This window comes from Tachypleus tridentatus, chromosome 8 (assembly GCF_004210375.1).
Source record: "Tachypleus tridentatus isolate NWPU-2018 chromosome 8, ASM421037v1, whole genome shotgun sequence".
NCBI classification, from domain to species: domain Eukaryota; kingdom Metazoa; phylum Arthropoda; class Merostomata; order Xiphosura; family Limulidae; genus Tachypleus; species Tachypleus tridentatus.
This window is the reverse complement of record NC_134832.1, coordinates 155,967,502-155,990,103: the sequence shown is the minus strand read 5'-3', so window position 1 is coordinate 155,990,103 and position 22,602 is coordinate 155,967,502. Positions and strand designations below refer to the sequence as shown.

The 22,602-nt window shown below is 34.6% G+C and overlaps 1 protein-coding gene across 7 annotated transcripts in view; it reads right to left on the bottom strand.

Moving 5' to 3' along the window:
• Positions 1 to 22,345, bottom strand: part of LOC143223793 (popeye domain-containing protein 3-like) — a 64,103-nt gene extending 41,758 nt beyond the window's left edge. For 2 of the 7 annotated variants that reach the window (XM_076452222.1, XM_076452225.1), the window contains exons 1-2: positions 21,655 to 22,337; positions 14,754 to 21,077 (exon numbers count right to left, since the gene is read on the bottom strand). In XM_076452222.1, coding sequence (XP_076308337.1) covers positions 14,754 to 14,943 — 190 coding nt within the window. In that variant the 5' untranslated portion in view covers positions 14,944 to 21,077; positions 21,655 to 22,337. Of the gene's footprint in view, positions 1 to 14,753; positions 21,078 to 21,654 lie in introns of all 7 variants that reach the window. The other 5 variants (XM_076452226.1, XM_076452227.1, XM_076452229.1 and 2 more) reach the window with 5 other exon arrangements.
• Positions 22,346 to 22,602: the final 257 nt, after the last annotated feature.

Here is a 22,602-nt window from a genome sequence, read left to right as displayed (position 1 = left end):
AACGGTAAACCACCAGAAGGAAGAGTAAAGAGAAAATGTTCAACATTAACGGTAAACCACCAGAAGGAAGAGTAAAGAGAAAATGTTCAACATTAACGGTAAACCACCAGAAGGAAGAGTAAAGAGAAAATGTTCAACATTAACGGTAAACCACCAGAAGGAAGAGTAAAGAGAAAATGTTCAACATTAACGGTAAACCACCAGAAGGAAGAGTAAAGAGAAAATGTTCAACATTAACGGTAAACCACCAGAAGAAGGAAGAGTAAAGAGAAAATGTTCAACATTAAATGTTCAACATTAAACCACCAGAAGGAAGACTAAAGAGAAAATGTTCAACATTAACGGTAAATTACCAGAAGGAAGAGTAAAGAGAAAATGTTCAACATTAACGGTAAATTACCAGAAGGAAGAGTAAAAGGAAAAAGTTATTAAAACCACCAGAAAAGAGTAAAGAGAAAATGTTCAACATTAACGGTAAACCACCAGAAGGAAGAGTAAAGAGAAAATGTTCAACATTAACGGTAAACCACCAGAAGGAAGAGTAAAGAGAAAATGTTCAACATTAACGGTAAACCACCAGAAGGAAGAGTAAAGAGAAAATGTTCAACATTAACGGTAAACCACCAGAAGGAAGAGTAAAGAGAAAATGTTCAACATTAACGGTAAACCACCAGAAGGAAGAGTAAAGAGAAAATGTTCAACATTAACGGTAAAACCACCAGAAGGAAAGGAAGAGAAAATGTTCAACATTAACGGTAAACCACCAGAAGGAAGGGTAGAGAGAAAATATTCAACATTAACGGTAAACCACTAGAAGGAAGCTTAAAGAGAAAATGTTCAACAATAACGGAAAACCACCAGAAGGAAGAGTAAAGAAAAAATATTCAACATTAAGGGTAAAAACCACCAGAAGGAAGAGTAAAGAGAAAATGTTCAACATTAACGGTAAACCACCAGAAGGAAGAGTAAAGAGAAAATGTTCAACATTAACGGTAAACCACCAGAAGGAAGAGTAAAGAGAAAATGTTCAACATTAACGGTAAACCACCAGAAGGAAGAGTAAAGAGAAAATGTTCAACATTAACGGTAAACCACCAGAAGGAAGAGTAAAGAGAAAATGTTCAACATTAACGGTAAACCACCAGAAGAAGGAAGACGGTAAACCACCAGAAAGAGAAAATGTTCAACATTAACGGTAAACCACCAGAAGGAAGAGTAAAGAGAAAATGTTCAACATTAACGGTAAATTACCAGAAGGAAGAGTAAAGAGAAAATGTTCAACATTAACGGTAAATTACCAGAAGGAAGAGTAAAGAGAAAATGTTCAACATTAACGGTAAACCACCAGAAGGAAGAGTAAAGAGAAAATGTTCAACATTAACGGTAAACCACCAGAAGGAAGAGTAAAGAGAAAATGTTCAACATTAACGGTAAACCACCAGAAGGAAGAGTAAAGAGAAAATGTTCAACATTAACGGTAAACCACCAGAAGGAAGAGTAAAGAGAAAATGTTCAACATTAACGGTAAACCACCAGAAGGAAGAGTAAAGAGAAAATGTTCAACATTAACGGTAAACCACCAGAAGGAAGAGTAAAGAGAAAATGTTCAACATTAACGGTAAACCACCAGAAGGAAGAGTAAAGAGAAAATGTTCAACATTAACGGTAAACCACCAGAAGGAAGAGTAAAGAGAAAATGTTCAACATTAACGGTAAACCACCAGAAGGAAGAGTAAAGAGAAAATGTTCAACATTAACGGTAAAACCAGAAGGAAGAGTAAAGAGAAAATGTTCAACATTAACGGTAAACCACCAGAAGGAAGAGTAAAGAGAAAATGTTCAACATTAACGGTAAACCACCAGAAGGAAGAGTAAAGAGAAAATGTTCAACATTAACGGTAAACCACCAGAAGGAAGAGTAAAGAGAAAATGTTCAACATTAACGGTAAACCACCAGAAGGAAGAGTAAAGAGAAAATGTTCAACATTAACGGTAAACCACCAGAAGGAAGAGTAAAGAGAAAATGTTCAACATTAACGGTAAACCACCAGAAGGAAGAGTAAAGAGAAAATGTTCAACATTAACGGTAAACCACCAGAAGGAAGAGTAAAGAGAAAATGTTCAACATTAACGGTAAACCACCAGAAGGAAGAGTAAAGAGAAAATGTTCAACATTAACGGTAAACCACCAGAAGGAAGAGTAAAGAGAAAATGTTCAACATTAACGGTAAACCACCAGAAGGAAGAGTAAAGAGAAAATGTTCAACATTAACGGTAAACCACCAGAAGGAAGAGTAAAGAGAAAATGTTCAACATTAACGGTAAACCACCAGAAGGAAGAGTAAAGAGAAAATGTTCAACATTAACGGTAAAACCACCAGAAGGAAGAGTACCAGAAGGAAAGAGAAAATGTTCAACATTAACGGTAAACCACCAGAAGGAAGAGTAAAGAGAAAATGTTCAACATTAACGGTAAACCACCAGAAGGAAGAGTAAAGAGAAAATGTTCAACATTAACGGTAAACCACCAGAAGGAAGAGTAAAGAGAAAATGTTCAACATTAACGGTAAACCACCAGAAGGAAGAGTAAAGAGAAAATGTTCAACATTAACGGTAAACCACCAGAAGGAAGAGTAAAGAGAAAATGTTCAACATTAACGGTAAACCACCAGAAGGAAGAGTAAAGAGAAAATGTTCAACATTAACGGTAAACCACCAGAAGGAAGAGTAAAGAGAAAATGTTCAACATTAACGGTAAACCACCAGAAGGAAGAGTAAAGAGAAAATGTTCAACATTAACGGTAAACCACCAGAAGGAAGAGTAAAGAGAAAATGTTCAACATTAACGGTAAATTACCAGAAGGAAGAGTAAAGAGAAAATGTTCAACATTAACGGTAAATTACCAGAAGGAAGAGTAAAGAGAAAATGTTCAACATTAACGGGAAGAAGGAAGAGTAAAGAGAAAATGTTCAACATTAACGGTAAACCACCAGAAGGAAGAGTAAAGAGAAAATGTTCAACATTAACGGTAAACCACCAGAAGGAAGAGTAAAGAGAAAATGTTCAACATTAACGGTAAAATTACAGAAGGAAGAGTAAAGAGAAAATGTTCAACATTAACGGTAAAACCAGAAGGAAGAGTAAAGAGAAAATGTTCAACATTAACGGTAAACCACCAGAAGGAAGAGTAAAGAGAAAATGTTCAACATTAACGGTAAACCACCAGAAGGAAAAGTAAAGAGAAAATGTTCAACATTAACGGTAAACCACCAGAAGGAAGAGTAAAGAGAAAATGTTCAACATTAACGGTAAACCACCAGAAGGAAGAGTAAAGAGAAAATGTTCAACATTAACGGTAAACCACCAGAAGGAAGAGTAAAGAGAAAATGTTCAACATTAACGGTAAACCACCAGAAGGAAGAGTAAAGAGAAAATGTTCAACATTAACGGTAAACCACCAGAAGGAAGAGTAAAGAGAAAATGTTCAACATTAACGGTAAACCACCAGAAGGAAGAGTAAAGAGAAAATGTTCAACATTAACGGTAAACCACCAGAAGGAAGAGTAAAGAGAAAATGTTCAACATTAACGGTAAACCACCAGAAGGAAGAGTAAAGAGAAAATGTTCAACATTAACGGTAAACCACCAGAAGGAAGAGTAAAGAGAAAATGTTCAACATTAACGGTAAAACCACCAGAAGGAAGAGTAAAGAGAAAATGTTCAACATTAACGGTAAACCACCAGAAGGAAGAGTAAAGAGAAAATGTTCAACATTAACGGTAAACCACCAGAAGGAAGAGTAAAGAGAAAATGTTCAACATTAACGGTAAACCACCAGAAGGAAGAGTAAAGAGAAAATGTTCAACATTAACGGTAAACCACCAGAAGGAAGAGTAAAGAGAAAATGTTCAACATTAACGGTAAACCACCAGAAGGAAGAGTAAAGAGAAAATGTTCAACATTAACGGTAAACCACCAGAAGGAAGAGTAAAGAGAAAATGTTCAACATTAACGGTAAACCACCAGAAGGAAGAGTAAAGAGAAAATGTTCAACATTAACGGTAAACCACCAGAAGGAAGAGTAAAGAGAAAATGTTCAACATTAACGGTAAACCACCAGAAGGAAGAGTAAAGAGAAAATGTTCAACATTAACGGTAAACCACCAGAAGGAAGAGTAAAGAGAAAATGTTCAACATTAACGGTAAACCACCAGAAGGAAGAGTAAAGAGAAAATGTTCAACATTAACGGTAAACCACCAGAAAAAGAGAATAAAGAGAAAATGTTCAACATTAACGGTAAATTACCAGAAGGAAGAGTAAAGAGAAAATGTTCAACATTAACGGTAAACCACCAGAAGGAAGAGTAAAGAGAAAATGTTCAACATTAACGGTAAACCACCAGAAGGAAGAGTAAAGAGAAAATGTTCAACATTAACGGTAAACCACCAGAAGGAAGAGTAAAGAGAAAATGTTCAACATTAACGGTAAACCACCAGAAGGAAGAGTAAAGAGAAAATGTTCAACATTAACGGTAAACCACCAGAAGGAAGAGTAAAGAGAAAATGTTCAACATTAACGGTAAACCACCAGAAGGAAGAGTAAAGAGAAAATGTTCAACATTAACGGTAAACCACCAGAAGGAAGGAAAAGTAAAGATGTTCAAAAATGTTCAACATTAACGGTAAACGGTAAACCACCAGAAGGAAGAGTAAAGAGAAAATGTTCAACATTAACGGTAAACCACCAGAAGGAAAGTAAAGAGAAAATGTTCAACATTAACGGTAAACCACCAGAATGAAGAGTAAAGAGAAAATGTTCAACATTAACGGTAAACCACTAGAAGGAAGAGTAAAGAGAAAATGTTCAACATTAACGGTAAAACGGTAAAGAGAAAATGTTCAACATTAACGGTAAAACCAGAACCAGTAAAAGAAAAAGTAAACCACCAGAAAAGAGAAAATGTTCAACATTAACGGTAAACCACCAGAAGGAAGAGTAAAGAGAAAATGTTCAACATTAACGGTAAAACCAGAAGGAAGAGTAAAGAGAAAATGTTCAACATTAACGGACCAGAAGGAAGAGTAAAGAGAAAATGTTCAACATTAACGGTAAACCACCAGAAGGAAGAGTAAAGAGAAAATGTTCAACATTAACGGTAAATAACCAGAAGGAAGAGTAAAGAGAAAATGTTCAACATTAACGGTAAACCACCAGAAGGAAGAGTAAAGAGAAAATGTTCAACATTAACGGTAAACCACCAGAAGGAAGAGTAAAGAGAAAATGTTCAACATTAACGGTAAACCACCAGAAGGAAGAGTAAAGAGAAAAATTCAACATTAACGAGTAAAGAGAAAATGTTCAACATTAACGGTAAACCACCAGAAGGAAGAGTAAAGAGAAAATGTTCAACATTAACGGTAAACCACCAGAAGGAAGTAAAGGAAATGAGTAAAGAGAAAAAAGAGAAGGTAAACCACCAGAAGGAAGAGTAAAGAGAAAATGTTCAACATTAACGGTAAACCACCAGAAGGAAGAGTAAAGAGAAAATGTTCAACATTAACGGTAAACCACCAGAAGGAAGAGTAAAGAGAAAATGTTCAACATTAACGGTAAATTACCAGAAGGAAGAGTAAAGAGAAAATGTTAACATTTAAGGTAAACCACCAGAAGGAAGAGTAAAGAGAAAATGTTCAACATTAACGGTAAACCACCAGAAGGAAGAGTAAAGAGAAAATGTTCAACATTAACGGTAAACCACCAGAAGGAAGAGTAAAGAGAAAATGTTCAACATTAACGGTAAACCACCAGAAGGAAGAGTAAAGAGAAAATGTTCAACATTAACGGTAAACCACCAGAAGGAAGAGTAAAGAGAAAATGTTCAACATTAACGGTAAACCACCAGAAGGAAGAGTAAAGAGAAAATGTTCAACATTAACGGTAAACCACCAGAAGGAAGAGTAAAGAGAAAATGTTCAACATTAACGGTAAACCACCAGAAGGAAGAGTAAAGAGAAAATGTTCAACATTAACGGTAAACCACCAGAAGGAAGAGTAAAGAGAAAATGTTCAACATTAACGGTAAACCACCAGAAGGAAGAGTAAAGAGAAAATGTTCAACATTAACGGTAAACCACCAGAAGGAAGAGTAAAGAGAAAATGTTCAACATTAACGGTAAACCACCAGAAGGAAGAGTAAAGAGAAAATGTTCAACATTAACGGTAAACCACCAGAAGGAAGAGTAAAGAGAAAATGTTCAACATTAACGGTAAACCACCAGAAGGAAGAGTAAAGAGAAAATGTTCAACATTAACGGTAAACCACCAGAAGGAAGAGTAAAGAGAAAATGTTCAACATTAACGGTAAACCACCAGAAGGAAGAGTAAAGAGTAAAGAAAATGTTCAACATTAACGGTAAATTACCAGAAGGAAGAGTAAAGAGAAAATGTTCAACATTAACGGTAAACCACCAGAAGGAAGAGTAAAGAGAAAATGTTCAACATTAACGGTAAACCACCAGAAGGAAGAGTAAAGAGAAAATGTTCAACATTAACGGTAAACCACCAGAAGGAAGAGTAAAGAGAAAATGTTCAACATTAACGGTAAACCAGAAAAGGAAGAGTAAAGAGAAAATGTTCAACATTAACGGTAAACCACCAGAAGGAAGAGTAAAGAGAAAATGTTCAACATTAACGGTAAACCACCAGAAGGAAGAGTAAAGAGAAAATGTTCAACATTAACGGTAAACCACCAGAAGGAAGAGTAAAGAGAAAATGTTCAACATTAACGGTAAACCACCAGAAGGAAGAGTAAAGAGAAAATGTTCAACATTAACGGTAAACCACCAGAAGGAAGAGTAAAGAGAAAATGTTCAACATTAACGGTAAACCACCAGAAGGAAGAGTAAAGAGAAAATGTTCAACATTAACGGTAAACCACCAGAAGGAAGAGTAAAGAGAAAATGTTCAACATTAACGGTAAACCACCAGAAGGAAGTTCAACATTAAGTAAAGAGTAAAGAAAATGTTCAACATTAACGGTAAACCACCAGAAGGAAGAGTAAAGAGAAAATGTTCAACATTAACGGTAAACCACCAGAAGGAAGAGTAAAGAGAAAATGTTCAACATTAACGGTAAACCACCAGAAGGAAGAGTAAAGAGAAAATGTTCAACATTAACGGTAAATTACCAGAAGGAAGAGTAAAGAGAAAATGTTCAACATTAACGGTAAACCACCAGAAGGAAGAGTAAAGAGAAAATGTTCAACATTAACGGTAAACCACCAGAAGGAAGAGTAAAGAGAAAATGTTCAACATTAACGGTAAACCACCAGAAGGAAGAGTAAAGAGAAAATGTTCAACATTAACGGTAAACCACCAGAAGGAAGAGTAAAGAGAAAATGTTCAACATTAACGGTAAACCACCAGAGGAAGAGTAAAGGAAAAGTTCAACATTAACGGTAAACCACCAGAAGGAAGAGTAAAGAAAATGTTCAACATTAACGGTAAACCACCAGAAGGAAGAGTAAAGAGAAAATGTTCAACATTAACGGTAAATTACCAGAAGGAAGAGTAAAGAGAAAATGTTCAACATTAACGGTAAACCACCAGAAGGAAGAGTAAAGAGAAAATGTTCAACATTAACGGTAAACCACCAGAAGGAAGAGTAAAGAGAAAATGTTCAACATTAACGGTAAACCACCAGAAGGAAGAGTAAAGAGAAAATGTTCAACATTAACGGTAAACCACCAGAAGGAAGAGTAAAGAGAAAATGTTCAACATTAACGGTAAACCACCAGAAGGAAGAGTAAAGAGAAAATGTTCAACATTAACGGTAAACCACCAGAAGGAAGAGTAAAGAGAAAATGTTCAACATTAACGGTAAACCACCAGAAGGAAGAGTAAAGAGAAAATGTTCAACATTAACGGTAAACCACCAGAAGGAAGAGTAAAGAGAAAATGTTCAACATTAACGGTAAACCACCAGAAGGAAGAGTAAAGAGAAAATGTTCAACATTAACGGTAAACCACCAGAAGGAAAGTAAAGAGAAAATGTTCAACATTAACGGTAAATTACCAGAAGGAAGAGTAAAGAGAAAATGTTCAACATTAACGGTAAACCACCAGAAGGAAGAGTAAAGAGAAAATGTTCAACATTAACGGTAAATTACCAGAAGGAAGAGTAAAGAGAAAATGTTCAACATTAACGGTAAATGTTCAACACCAGAAGGAAGAGTAAAGAGAAAATGTTCAACATTAACGGTAAACCACCAGAAGGAAGAGTAAAGAGAAAATGTTCAACATTAACGGTAAACCACCAGAAGGAAGAGTAAAGAGAAAATGTTCAACATTAACGGTAAACCACCAGAAGGAAGAGTAAAGAGAAAATGTTCAACATTAACGGTAAACCACCAGAAGGAAGAGTAAAGAGAAAATGTTCAACATTAACGGTAAACCACCAGAAGGAAGAGTAAAGAGAAAATGTTCAACATTAACGGTAAACCACCAGAAGGAAGAGTAAAGAGAAAATGTTCAACATTAACGGTAAACCACCAGAAGGAAGAGTAAAGAGAAAATGTTCAACATTAACGGTAAATTACCAGAAGGAAGAGTAAAGAGAAAATGTTCAACATTAACGGTAAACCACCAGAAGGAAGAGTAAAGAGAAAATGTTCAACATTAACGGTAAACCACCAGAAGGAAGAGTAAAGAGAAAATGTTCAACATTAACGGTAAACCACCAGAAGGAAGAGTAAAGAGAAAATGTTCAACATTAACGGTAAACCACCAGAAGGAAGAGTAAAGAGAAAATGTTCAACATTAACGGTAAACCACCAGAAGGAAGAGTAAAGAGAAAATGTTCAACATTAACGGTAAACCACCAGAAGGAAGAAGTAAAGAGAAAATGTTCAACATTAACGGTAAACCACCAGAAGGAAGAGTAAAGAGAAAATGTTCAACATTAACGGTAAATTACCAGAAGGAAGAGTAAAGAGAAAATGTTCAACATTAACGGTAAACCACCAGAAGGAAGAGTAAAGAGAAAATGTTCAACATTAACGGTAAACCACCAGAAGAAGGAGAAAAAGTAAAACCAGAAGGAAGAGTAAAGAGAAAATGTTCAACATTAACGGTAAACCACCAGAAAGAAGAGTAAAGAAAAAATGTTCAACATTAACGGTAAATAACCAGAAGGAAGAGTAAAGAGAAAATGTTCAACATTAACGGTAAACCACCAGAAGGAAGAGTAAAGAGAAAATGTTCAACATTAACGGTAAACCACCAGAAGGAAGAGTAAAGAGAAAATGTTCAACATTAACGGTAAAGAGAAAATGTTCAAATTACCAGAAGGAAGAGTAAAGAGAAAATGTTCAACATTAACGGTAAACCACCAGAAGGAAGAGTAAAGAGAAAATGTTCAACATTAACGGTAAATTACCAGAAGGAAGAGTAAAGAGAAAATGTTCAACATTAACGGTAAACCACCAGAAGGAAGAGTAAAGAGAAAATGTTCAACATTAACGGTAAACCACCAGAAGAAGAAGAGAAAATGTTACATTAACGGTAAACCACCAGAAGGAAGAGTAAAGAGAAAATGTTCAACATTAACGGTAAACCACCAGAAGGAAGACGGTAAAGAGAAAATGTTCAACATTAACGGTAAACCACCAGAAGGAAGAGTAAAGAGAAAATGTTCAACATTAACGGTAAACCACCAGAAGGAAGAGTAAAGAGAAAATGTTCAACATTAACGGTAAATTACCAGAAGGAAGAGTAAAGAGAAAATGTTCAACATTAACGGTAAACCACCAGAAGGAAGAGTAAAGAGAAAATGTTCAACATTAACGGTAAATTACCAGAAGGAAGAGTAAAGAGAAAATGTTCAACATTAACGGTAAACCACCAGAAGGAAGAGTAAAGAGAAAATGTTCAACATTAACGGTAAACCACCAGAAGGAAGAGTAAAGAGAAAATGTTCAACATTAACGGTAAACCACCAGAAGGAAGAGTAAAGAGAAAATGTTCAACATTAACGGTAAACCACCAGAAGGAAGAGTAAAGAGAAAATGTTCAACATTAACGGTAAAACAGAAGGAAGAGTAAAGAGAAAATGTTCAACATTAACGGTAAACCACCAGAAGGAAGAGTAAAGAGAAAATGTTCAACATTAACGGTAAACCACCAGAAGGAAGAGTAAAGAGAAAATGTTCAACATTAACGGTAAATTACCAGAAGAAGGAAGAGTAAAGAGAAAATGTTCAACATTAACGGTAAACCACCAGAAGGAAGAAGGAAGAGTTATTAAGAGAAAATGTTCAACAATTAACGGTAAACCACCAGAAGGAAGAGTAAAGAGAAAATGTTCAACATTAACGGTAAATTACCAGAAGGAAGAGTAAAGAGAAAATGTTCAACATTAACGGTAAATTACCAGAAGGAAGAGTAAAGAGAAAATGTTCAACATTAACGGTAAACCACCAGAAGGAAGAGTAAAGAGAAAATGTTCAACATTAACGGTAAACCACCAGAAGGAAGAGTAAAGAGAAAATGTTCAACATTAACGGTAAACCACCAGAAGGAAGAGTAAAGAGAAAATGTTCAACATTAACGGTAAACAAAGAAGGAAAAGTAAAGAGAAAATGTTCAACATTAACGGTAAACCACCAGAAGGAAGAGTAAAGAGAAAATGTTCAACATTAACGGTAAACCACCAGAAGGAAGAGTAAAGAGAAAATGTTCAACATTAACGGTAAACCACCAGAAGGAAGAGTAAAGAGAAAATGTTCAACATTAACGGTAAACCACCAGAAGGAAGAGTAAAGAGAAAATGTTCAACATTAACGGTAAATTACCAGAAGGAAGAGTAAAGAGAAAATGTTCAACATTAACGGTAAACCACCAGAAGGAAGAGTAAAGAGAAAATGTTCAACATTAACGGTAAACCACCAGAAGGAAGAGTAAAGAGAAAATGTTCAACATTAACGGAGAAGGAAAGTAAAGAGAAAATGTTCAACATTAACGGTAAACCACCAGAAGGAAGAGTAAAGAGAAAATGTTCAACATTAACGGTAAATTACCAGAAGGAAGAGTAAAGAGAAAATGTTCAACATTAACGGTAAATTACCAGAAGGAAGAGTAAAGAGAAAATGTTCAACATTAACGGTAAATTACCAGAAGGAAGAGTAAAGAGAAAATGTTCAACATTAACGGTAAATTACCAGAAGAAGGAAGAGTAAAGAGAAAATGTTCAACATTAACGGTAAACCACCAGAAGGAAGAGTAAAGAGAAAATGTTCAACATTAACGGTAAACCACCAGAAGGAAGAGTAAAGAGAAAATGTTCAACATTAACGGTAAACCACCAGAAGGAAGAGTAAAGAGAAAATGTTCAACATTAACGGTAAACCACCAGAAGGAAGTTCAACATTAACGGTAAACCACCAGAAGGAAAAGAGAAAATGTTCAACATTAACGGTAAATTACCAGAAGGAAGTAAAGAGAAAAAACCAACAGAAGAAGGAAGAGTAAAGAGAAAATGTTCAACATTAACGGTAAACCACCAGAAGGAAGAGTAAAGAGAAAATGTTCAACATTAACGGTAAACCACCAGAAGGAAGCTTAAAGAGAAAATGTTCAACATTAACGGTAAACCACCAGAAGGAAGAGTAAAGAGAAAATGTTCAACATTAACGGTAAACCACCAGAAGGAAGAGTAAAGAGAAAATGTTCAACATTAACGGTAAACCACCAGAAGGAAGAGTAACGGTAAACCACCAGAAGGAAAGAGAAAATGTTCAACATTAACGGTAAACCACCAGAAGGAAGAGTAAAGAGAAAATGTTCAACATTAACGGTAAATTACCAGAAAGAAGAAAATGTTCAACATTAAAGAAGAAAATGTTCAACATTAACGGTAAATTACCAGAAGGAAGAGTAAAAGAAAATGTTCAACATTAACGGTAACACGGTAAATTACCAGAAGGAAGGTAAAGAGAAAATGTTCAACCAGAAGGAAGAGTAAAGAGAAAATGTTCAACATTAACGGTAAATTACCAGAAGGAAGAGTAAAGAGAAAATGTTCAACATTAACGGTAAACCACCAGAAGGAAGAGTAAAGAGAAAATGTTCAACATTAACGGTTCAACATTAACGGTAAACCACCAGAAGGAAGAGTAAAGAGAAAATGTTCAACATTAACGGTAAACCACTAGAAGGAAGAGTAAAGAGAAAATGTTCAACATTAACGGTAAATTACTAGAAGGAAGCTAAAGAGAAAATGTTCAACATTAACGGTAAATTACTAGAAGGAAGAGTAAAGAGAAAATGTTCAACATTAACGGTAAACCACCAGAAGGAAGAGTAAAGAGAAAATGTTCAACATTAACGGTAAATTACTAGAAGGAAGAGTAAAGAGAAAATGTTCAACATTAACGGTAAACCACCAGAAGGAAGAGTAAAGAGAAAATGTTCAACATTAACGGTAAACCACCAGAAGGAAGAGTAAAGAGAAAATGTTCAACATTAACAGTAAACCACCAGAAGGAAGAGTAAAGAGAAAATGTTCAACATTAACAGTAAACCACCAGAAGGAAGAGTAAAGAGAAAATGTTCAACATTAACAGTAAACCACCAGAAGGAAGAGTAAAGAGAAAATGTTCAACATTAACGGTAAACCACCAGAAGGAAGAGTAAAGAGAAAATGTTCAACATTAACAGTAAACCACCAGAAGGAAGAGTAAAGAGAAAATGTTCAACATTAACAGTAAACCACCAGAAGGAAGAGTAAAGAGAAAATGTTCAACATTAACAGTAAACCACCAGAAGGAAGAGTAAAGAGAAAATGTTCAACATTAACAGTAAACCATCAGAAGGAAGAGTAAAGAGAAGATGTTCAACATTAACAGTAAACCACCAGAAGGAAGAGTAAAGAGAAAATGTTCAACATTAACAGTAAACCACCAGAAGGAAGAGTAAAGAGAAGATGTTCAACATTAACAGTAAACCATCAGAAGGAAGAGTAAAGAGAAGATGTTTAACATTAACGTTCATATTGATGAGAGGCTTAAAGAGAATGAACTTCGTCAACCTCGCCAGAAAAGCGTCGACTAGCATGTCATACCAGATACTTAGTAGAGGTCACCATATTTGGGTCAAACGAAAGTAACACCATAATGTCACGGTCTAAAATTTTGTCTAACGCCATCATTACACTTGACTTTCAGACAAAACATTGTTATAAATGATGAAGACTTAGAGCCTTTCGGCTTATCCATAAGCAAAATCAGTTAAGTAATGTTTGATATAAAAAGTGGTTATGTCATAATTTCAGTTCGGATTGTTGTGCTAGAAGTGTAAGAATAGAAAAGCTAGTGACATGAATAATATACATAAGCGTGTAAAAACGTCCAAATAATTTCAGTATGTCACAGGGGTCATTCTTGCATAATTGACATTGTACTAGTAGTGTGTTATCTACTCTAAAGGAAAGAAATCTGTTAACACAATCGTAACTTTTGTATTTCATTTTGATTTCTTAGATAAGTAACTGGAAATTTAAGGACTACACGTTTCTAAACGCAAAAAATTAACGAACGTCTTCAAAGCTCACCATTTCACAGTTTTTGAGTTATTAATTACTACATAATAAAATTCAAGCAATAAGAGGAATAGAAATTGTTTAAGCCTACGAGTAATATGTGACCTTTCTACAAGACAACTGTAACCTTTCTGCAAGACAAATGTAACCTTTCCACAAGACGACAAGCTGAGTTTTGACAAATATCTTTTGGAAGAAGTGTTGCGAAAAATCTAAGCCATTTCAAGTATTTCATGTCTTTACTGCTGTTTTCAATGAACTCAAGTATTGCATGTCTTTACTGCTGTCTTCAATGAACTCTAGTATTGCATGTCTTTACTGCTGTCTTCAATGAACTCTAGTGTTTCATGTCTTTACTGCTGTCTTCAATGAACTCAAGTGTTTCATGTCTTTACTGCTGTCTTCAATAAACTCGAGTATTTCATGTCTCTATTACTGTCTTCAATGAAGTCAAGTATGTCATGTCTTTTCTGCTGTCTTCAATAAACTCAAGTGTTTCATGTCTTTACTGATGTCTTCAATGAACTCAAGTATTTCATGTCTTTACTGCTGTCTTCAATGAACATTCCGTTTTGAGTTTTTATGATGCAGAAACGTTTCTTTGTTAGAGTTTTTTCTAGTTACCGAAAATATGAAAATTCAACATGAATTTAATCAAAAACAAAATGAAAAACAATTTATCGATCAGAGTTCTCCTTTATCCCAATTACATCTATAGCTACACTCAGACAGGTATATGTCTGAAAACATACCCCATTAAGACATCAAGGCCTGGAATCTGCCTCATGTTTGGTATCGCTACTTTTAAAGGATGAATGTGAACACAGTTTTAGATATGGCTCCCCTTACATCCCAAGAGTGCTAAGAACATAAAATACAGCGATCACGAAAACATACTCTTTGACCTTTACAAGGTGTAGATGGGCTTTTGGTAGAGAGCTATGATATGTAGATTAGGACATACCCTTCAAACCATACCGAATCAAGTAGCTAGACACTCACACGTAAAAAAATACAACTGTGCTAGTATGTTTTAAACCACAAACTAATTGAGAGCTTTTGTCAGTTACAGAGTGCCATTATTAACTTAATAGAAATATTTAAAAAGAAACGTTTTCCACCAACTGACACTTGCCCGTAATGATAGAATATCTTACCAAATATCAGTAGCACGTGCATTATCAGTATCCCACGGCGAGTGTTTGGAGCCAAGTACGAGAGACAGAAACACAAGTTGGCCAGTTGAAACATCACGTGCTGTGTCTGTTGCCATGAGCTACACGTTAAGGTTTGGTCTTCCTTGACATTTCTCATAGTTACCTGTGACCTTTCGTATAGTTTAATCATTAATATAGTTGTGTCTTTTAATCAGTTAATGAATTGAAAATTTCTGAGGTCAAACTCCTTTTAAACACCTCTATATGAGGTTTCATGTTTGTATAATTTGTTTTATATAAGCTATGTTTAACTTTAATTTTTACTTTAAAAACTTCTATTTAAAGTATCAGTTCAACTATTCGCTAAGAAATAAGTCTATTCAACTACGATCTTACAAAGCCTTAGCTAACAAAACATACCATCTGTTCTATTTATATTTACTTCTAAATCTACCCTTAGCCTCTTCCCTGCCAGACGTCGCGGCTCCTGCAGTGTATACGTTGAATTATAAAATTACTTTAAACACAGACAAAAGAAGCTAGTTACAATTGATCGATATTTTTATACTTCAGTCTATACGTCACAGTTTTCTGGGTTCTTTCGATACAAATCGCATAACAGTATTTTTTTATATTTTGTTTTCAACATGGTAAACAATAGTAATATTCCAGACTAGGGTAAAACATAAAACGAGAGGTGAAATTTTACACAGTTAGCAGACGAATTCGTTTAGTACGATGAAATATCCTATTTGCGTGACAAATCGTCTGTCTGCCGCCTTAGTGTCTCTCAGTTTAATAAAATTATGTTTCCTTCGCCAAACAAGAGCAGTCACTTCACGAATAACAACTGGAAACTGTGAAGTGGAAATTAACAAAGAAATACATTCATGTTGTTGCATTTTGACAATGTACAGGCCATATCAAAACACACTTCAGGAGTGAAAATTGTTAAAATACATTCTTGTTGTAGCATTTTGACAATGTACAGGTCATATAGAAACACACTTCAGGAGTGAAAATTGTTGTGTGTATTAGTAGCTGAGGCGCTGTCATCTTTAAGATATGTAACATGTCCTCAGAAAATTTAAACTGCTGTATTAAATACTTAATTCAGGTTTTTCGACATGATTGTGTTGTTCCATCTCCAGTCATAACGGAAACATCACAAAACCATAGTTGTTGTTTTTTCTGTAAATAAGCAATCCTGAAATGTTTGTTTGTTTTTGGTTTGGGCTGTTTTGAATTTCGCGTAAAACTACACGAGGGCTATCTGCGCTAGCCGTCCCTAATTTAGCAATGTAAGACTAGAGAGAATGCAGCTAGTCACTACCACCCACCCAAACTCTTGAGATACTCTTTTACCAACGAGTAGTGGGATTGATTGTCACATTATGACGCCCCCATGTTATGACATGTTTGGTGCGACGGGGATTCGAGCCCGCAACCCTCAGGTTGCGAGTCAAGTGCCTTAACCACCTGGCCATACCAGGCCCCAATATGTGAGAATGATGGAATAATGGAATAGTAAAGCGTACGTGTTACTAAATACAAGTATTAAATTCAATGACAAAGAGTCAGGAAAAGTATCTTGGTCCTTTCTTCTAACGAAGATGTCAATAAGATTGTCCCTATAATTTTCCAAAGTCCCATTACCATAAGCTCATTCAATGTTTATAACAGCAACACTATCTTTTCTCATTGTTCTGTAGACATAGGTCCTCATGAAGGACCTTCCCAATGAGTACGAAGTTCGACGATTACATGTATCGATACGGTGATCTTCTATTGGGTTTTACACATGAGCAGTATCAGTTGGTTTGATATGGTGATGTTCTATTGGGGTCTTCATGGTAATATTTTTCAGAGCAAAGTATGAATAAGTGACACTGATCTGAGCGTCGGCAATCTCCTGTAATTCTATTTCTGGATGAACCACGTCTTCCTATTGAATAATTTCTTCTTATAGAATATTTCTCGAGAAACAGCTCGTTCGTTCCTCGACAGGCTACATACTTTCATTTAGATTTAGGTCAATTGTACATTGTTTTTCTAATGAATTGTTGACCACAAACATATATAATAGTGTCTATTAAACTAATACGTTTTCACTATCTATTCTTCATCTGTATCAACTGAGGTATTTCGAGTTTGTTTCCTGAATATGGTCCTGGAGTTATATCGTTTTAATAGGTCTTGCGTTATTATTTAGCTTCAAACCTAATAATTAATGCAAAACGTTCTTTTTGTTTAGCAATAGCACTTGATATATATATTTTGCATAACTCAACTCACTGTCTACCTGAGAAGTTTTGGATTTGACCAAAAGAAAACAAAATTGAACAAATGTTTCGTCTTCAATAACTAAACGCAGACAAGATATAATAGATTTTTATATACAATTCTAATTTGATATTCGTAGAACACTAAGTGATAAAACAAAACTAGCGCGATTATTGTCACTAATATTTTTTCACAAACAACATTATATTCTACAGTATGAGTAGAGAACCTTAAATTTATGTACACCCCTGTAGTTTTTCACGAAAAATTGTTTTGTTTGTATGTGAATTATACTACAAACTGATACTTACATAGGCTCGGTGGTCCACAGAACTGGCTTAGGGGTTTCCAATGCACTCCTTTCAGTCTTGAAAATTTTTTTTTATGAAATAATGACTAATGATAGAAGCATAAATAATAGACACGAGGTGTGTCTGATTGGCTTGTTACAGCTTAGTCACTGATATTTGAAAACAACTTCAGTAAATTATGTATTAGTTCTTCTTGGTTATGTATTAGTTTGTAACTTTTTATTTTTACTGACACTAATTTATAAAATCTAAAAATGTTACACGTGAACTTAAGAATCACATAATATATAATGTTACAACTCCACACATTTCCTTTACTTATCTCAGAGATGGGGTAAAATATATTTTCACAAATTTTATTAAATCGTCGTTTAAAATAAAATTTTAAATGGACTATCGACATAAAAACTTCATACAACCTGTAAGCCTTTTTGTTATCATGTCAACATCATATTTTAACCTGGTGTTGTATAATAAAGTATTGAAGATTTAACAGAAGACGATTTAGATTTCAACTCACTCCCCCACCAAGAAACACGTTAGACTACAGCCAGGTTTCCAGGTTTTTCTAACCAAATCTTATGTCAAAATGAAATAGAGGATATTGTGAAGAGATAAGGTTGTTTTTCCGTCCCGACAGAAAAAAAAAAAGAGCGAGCAAGCTCATTTTCTCCAGAAATGGAAAATAACTAAGATTTTAAAAATAAATCGGAGAGTGGTAAAGTATTTTTTGTAGAGGAGAATTTTCTAGGTTTATAATTAGGCTTAAGGGTAAGTCTATATGTAGACCTACGGCTAGGTTTATAACTAGGCCTATAGTTACGTCTATATGTAGGCCTATGGCTACGTTTATGACTAGGCCTATAACTAAATCTATATCTAGGCTGATAACTAGGTCTATAAACAGGTCGTAACTAGGTAATAAAAAAACATGTAGCTTTGTCATGATCGATTATTTTTATACTGTTGGTTACAAGTGCGCCCCTCAGTAGCACAGCGATAAATACAAACAAACAAGTTATAAAAGCATCGTTTTTTATTGGAAGTTATTTTTGCCAGTTTCTCACCATTAAATGTTAATACTCCCTTTTTAATTTTGACTAAAAATGCACTAGTCTTTATTATGATTTTCACTTCTATGTATAGCTGTAGTTTACATGCTTTTAATTTATCTGTCACTTGATGTTTCTCCATCAATATTAATTTACCTTGGCATGTATTTCTATTTTAAACCATTTGACCCTAAATTTAAAAGCCGAGAGTCAAATGTAATCAGGTGTCAAGAAAGTTACGTTTTTCTTCACCTCACTTAAGATCTAGTGATAACGTGGTTAACTAGTGGTACTGATTGTATTTAATAGAGTGAAAGTCACTTAGTAATCATATGTCAGCTCGACAATGGAAATAATACTGGAAAAGAAATGAGCGAAACCACAAGACGGCACTTTTAGGTTAAACAGGATTTGTAAGAAGTAAGCACAACTATGGGTTGGGATCAATAGACCCAACTACCCTTAATTTTGTGGTGGAAGGAAATCGGGAATACCAGCTCTCACTCCCAAGACGCCGAATAGTATATCCGGATAGTGTCTAATTTGTGGAGTTAAAATGTATGTGGATTAGTAAACACAACATATTACATCGTTTTAACTAGATTCGAGGTAGAAGTTTGGGTGAACTATGTTTCTGGGGTAATAGATAGATATGAAAATTCTTTAGTTAATGGGTTCCGGTTTATTTCTTTGTTATAAAAATCGTTAAGCAACTTGAATATTCTATCTTTTTTGGATGGTATTTTATTAATATGTTGAGATGTATTTGTAGTGTATGCTATTCTGTTGTGTTTGTAGTTTCTTCACTACGGTATCTAACATGATCACACTCCATATTCAGCTGAGGGTCTGATATAGGATTTAAATATACGTACAATAGTTTCTCGGTTGCATTCTTTAGGGTGACCCCACCCTCCGATCTTCTTAAGATAACACTATCTTTGATCCACCTCGAAAAGATTATGGTCTATGTAGTTTTTTGTTGGTTTGTTGGTTTTGAGAATTACAATGACAGACCTCTTATTGTATCTTATGTTATGTCATTTGAACTTTACGAGCTGCAGTCAGGTGGATGGGATACAGAAGTTATCAACATACTGGAACGTTTGGTTGTGGGTAACTAAGGGACCGATAAATCGTTTATGAATATAATATACAAGAGAGGGTTAATGAACGAACCCTAGGAACACCTGCATGTCATATGAAAAAGTCGGATATTTCATTTATTATTTTTACTTTTGAAATGAATGAATATAATACACAAGAGAGGGTTAATGAACGAACCCTAGGAACACCTGCTTATGGTAAGAAAAAGTCGGATATTTCATTGATTATTTTAACTTTTGAAATGAATTGTATTTGATAAGAAACTAGCTATCCAGCGAATTATATTGTTTGGCTAGTTTGATTCGTATAATTTGAAAAGTAACGCGGTATGCCAGACAGAATCAAAGGCCCGTCTGACGTCAAGAAATATTCCTACTGCTAGATGTTTCCTATTAAAGGCTTCAATAACTGATACGGTTAGTCTTAGATATTTATTTCTTGCGTCGTAATTCGTTTTGTACATTTAGCATGATATTGACTAATACATGCTAATAAAAACACTAACTAAAGATCAATAGGTTATATCATTGTAATACACTTAAAGTAATTATCACCGATAAACATTATTTGGCACATATCGCTTCTAGCTCCTGTTTGTTTATTTTAGCACAAAACTACACAACATGTAGTTTTGTTCTATTCTCCTTTGTGGACAGAATCCCGGACTTGAGCCCTGTAAGTTCATAAATTGACCATCGATCGGACTGAGAGATAGAAATAGTTCATTTGTTCATCATAAATATTTACGATAAGCTACCTATTGTCCCTCCATCGCGAGGAATTGAACCCCAGATTTTAGCATTGAAAGTCCAGAAACTTGATCCATTGAGGATTTGTAGCTTTCATTTAAACAATTTAGTTAAACCTTTTCATGATTTCTCTATATTTTTTGCTATATTTTCGATAGATATATAAGTTGTTAAGTTAATGTTAATACTCTGGCAGTTCGTATTTTATAGGTTCTCACATACATAGGTTGTGTTTCGTGTTGTTCATACATTTTTATAAGTTAACAGATACACAGCTTGTATTTCGTGTTGTTTACACAGTTTTATATGTTACCACATATAAAGGTTGTGTCTCCTTTTGCTGATACAGTTTTATAAGTTACAACATACAGAGCATGTATTTCCTTTTGTTCACACAATCTTATAATTTACCACGTACACAGTTTGTATTTCGTGTTGCTAATACATTTTTACAGGTCAATACATATATAGCTTGTATTACGTGTTGTTGATACATTTTTACAGAATATCTCTTATTGCTAGTTGACAAAGTCAACCTCTGTTAGGCAATTTAACATCTAATGAAGTGGAATACAATTAATGTACGATCGTTTTATAAAATATTTCAATAAAATTTTATATGTTATAAAACATTCTGTGCAAATCCGTAAAGTAATAGAATTTAATGAGTTTGGACTACAGATTCCTTATATAGTTTTAATCATTTATTTACATCAGAGGCGTCGATAGTTACTTAAAGATTCAGGGTTCGGTGCTTTCATGTGATACTCATCGTAGTTTTCTATCATGATTTTTCAAGACACCAGCTGGGGATTCGGAACACTGTGAAATAGAACGGGATTGTAGCCTCGTGTGCCACTACCTAGCGACGGGTTCACTTTTATAATTAATAGTTTGTCAGGGTAACTGAATTTGCTTTCATTCAAATGAATTTAGGACCCATATCGTATCTTATTTTACTATTATGAACATTACCTATATCTTATCTTATTTTACTGTTATTAACACTACCTATGTCTTATCTTATTTTACTGTTAACATTACCTATGTCTTATCTTACTTTACTATTATTAATGTTATGTTGTGTTTTAAATACAAATATCAGTTTCTACACAAAGGTACTCGTGCATCATTGCGCATTGTTTTTTTAGTTTCATTATAAATAATTTTTATCAACAATTTGTATTCTAAAGACGGCTGGTATGGGTATTAAAAACTTTAATTAAAATAAATTAAAGAACAACGTTTCGACTTTCTTAGGTCAGCTTCAGATGGTCAAAACATTGTTCTGTACTTATTTTAATTCAATTTTTAATAGCCATACCAGTCACCTTGAGAAGACATTTTTACTTCAAGTGGATTTCTCATCATCCGAAGTATTAACAATTTACCAGCTTACCTGACGCCTTACAACATCATCAACTTTACCAGATACACGTTTTTTGTTTAGTTCAGTCTTCGTAACTTCTCGCACAGGACGTGTCTCATATTGTCCAAGACAAGCATGAGAATTAACCTGTTATGTATTGGATTGTTTGCAGCACAATATTAGTCACCATTGAAGAAGAAAAGTGGAATGAAGTGAGTTCGAGCGGAAATTTTGAATCACAGAATACCACTAGATGGCGAGTCCAGTTCAGGTCCAATCACTTTTGCTTATTAAATATTCACTTAATAGTTTTCCTGTTTTGTTCGGATTTGACTTTCACACAGGAAACACACGCACAGAATGCTTGTTACAGTTACACAAAGAAAGTTCCAGTAACACAAAGTCTGGTTTTACCTGTACGAGCACTAACAACATCGTTAATTCATCGATAATGTTATCTCACTTCACGGCTACACTATCGAGCAACTAAAGTCACCTACCTACCTGTGGTTCATCAAATGGACTCGTCTGTAACTAGCAATCTTTTTTTCTCTATGGAAACATACATCTGATATTGACAAAGTATGTCTATTGATTTCTGTTCGTTCAAATTCACGTTCTTTCCCACATATTTAGATAATACGTGAGTTCATATCAATGTACAAGTAATACAAACATTTAACAAAAATAAAACTGTAGCAAGTGAAGAAAACTACAATGGGTAAAGTCTTGGCTGTAGAACCCATATAGAGCCAGCGACACTCTCTCCAGTTGTTCACCAGATGGCACATGGAAAAACACCATAAAAAGAAATGTAATCGATTGAGAATAAGTACTTAATTAATGAGATCGAAGATTTGAAATGCAAACCAGCGCCCCCAACCCCACCAACACGACCACTGTCTGCAACCATTTATAATATTAGTGATATTATAGTTCAACATCACGTATAATATCAGTACATTCATCGCCACTAGT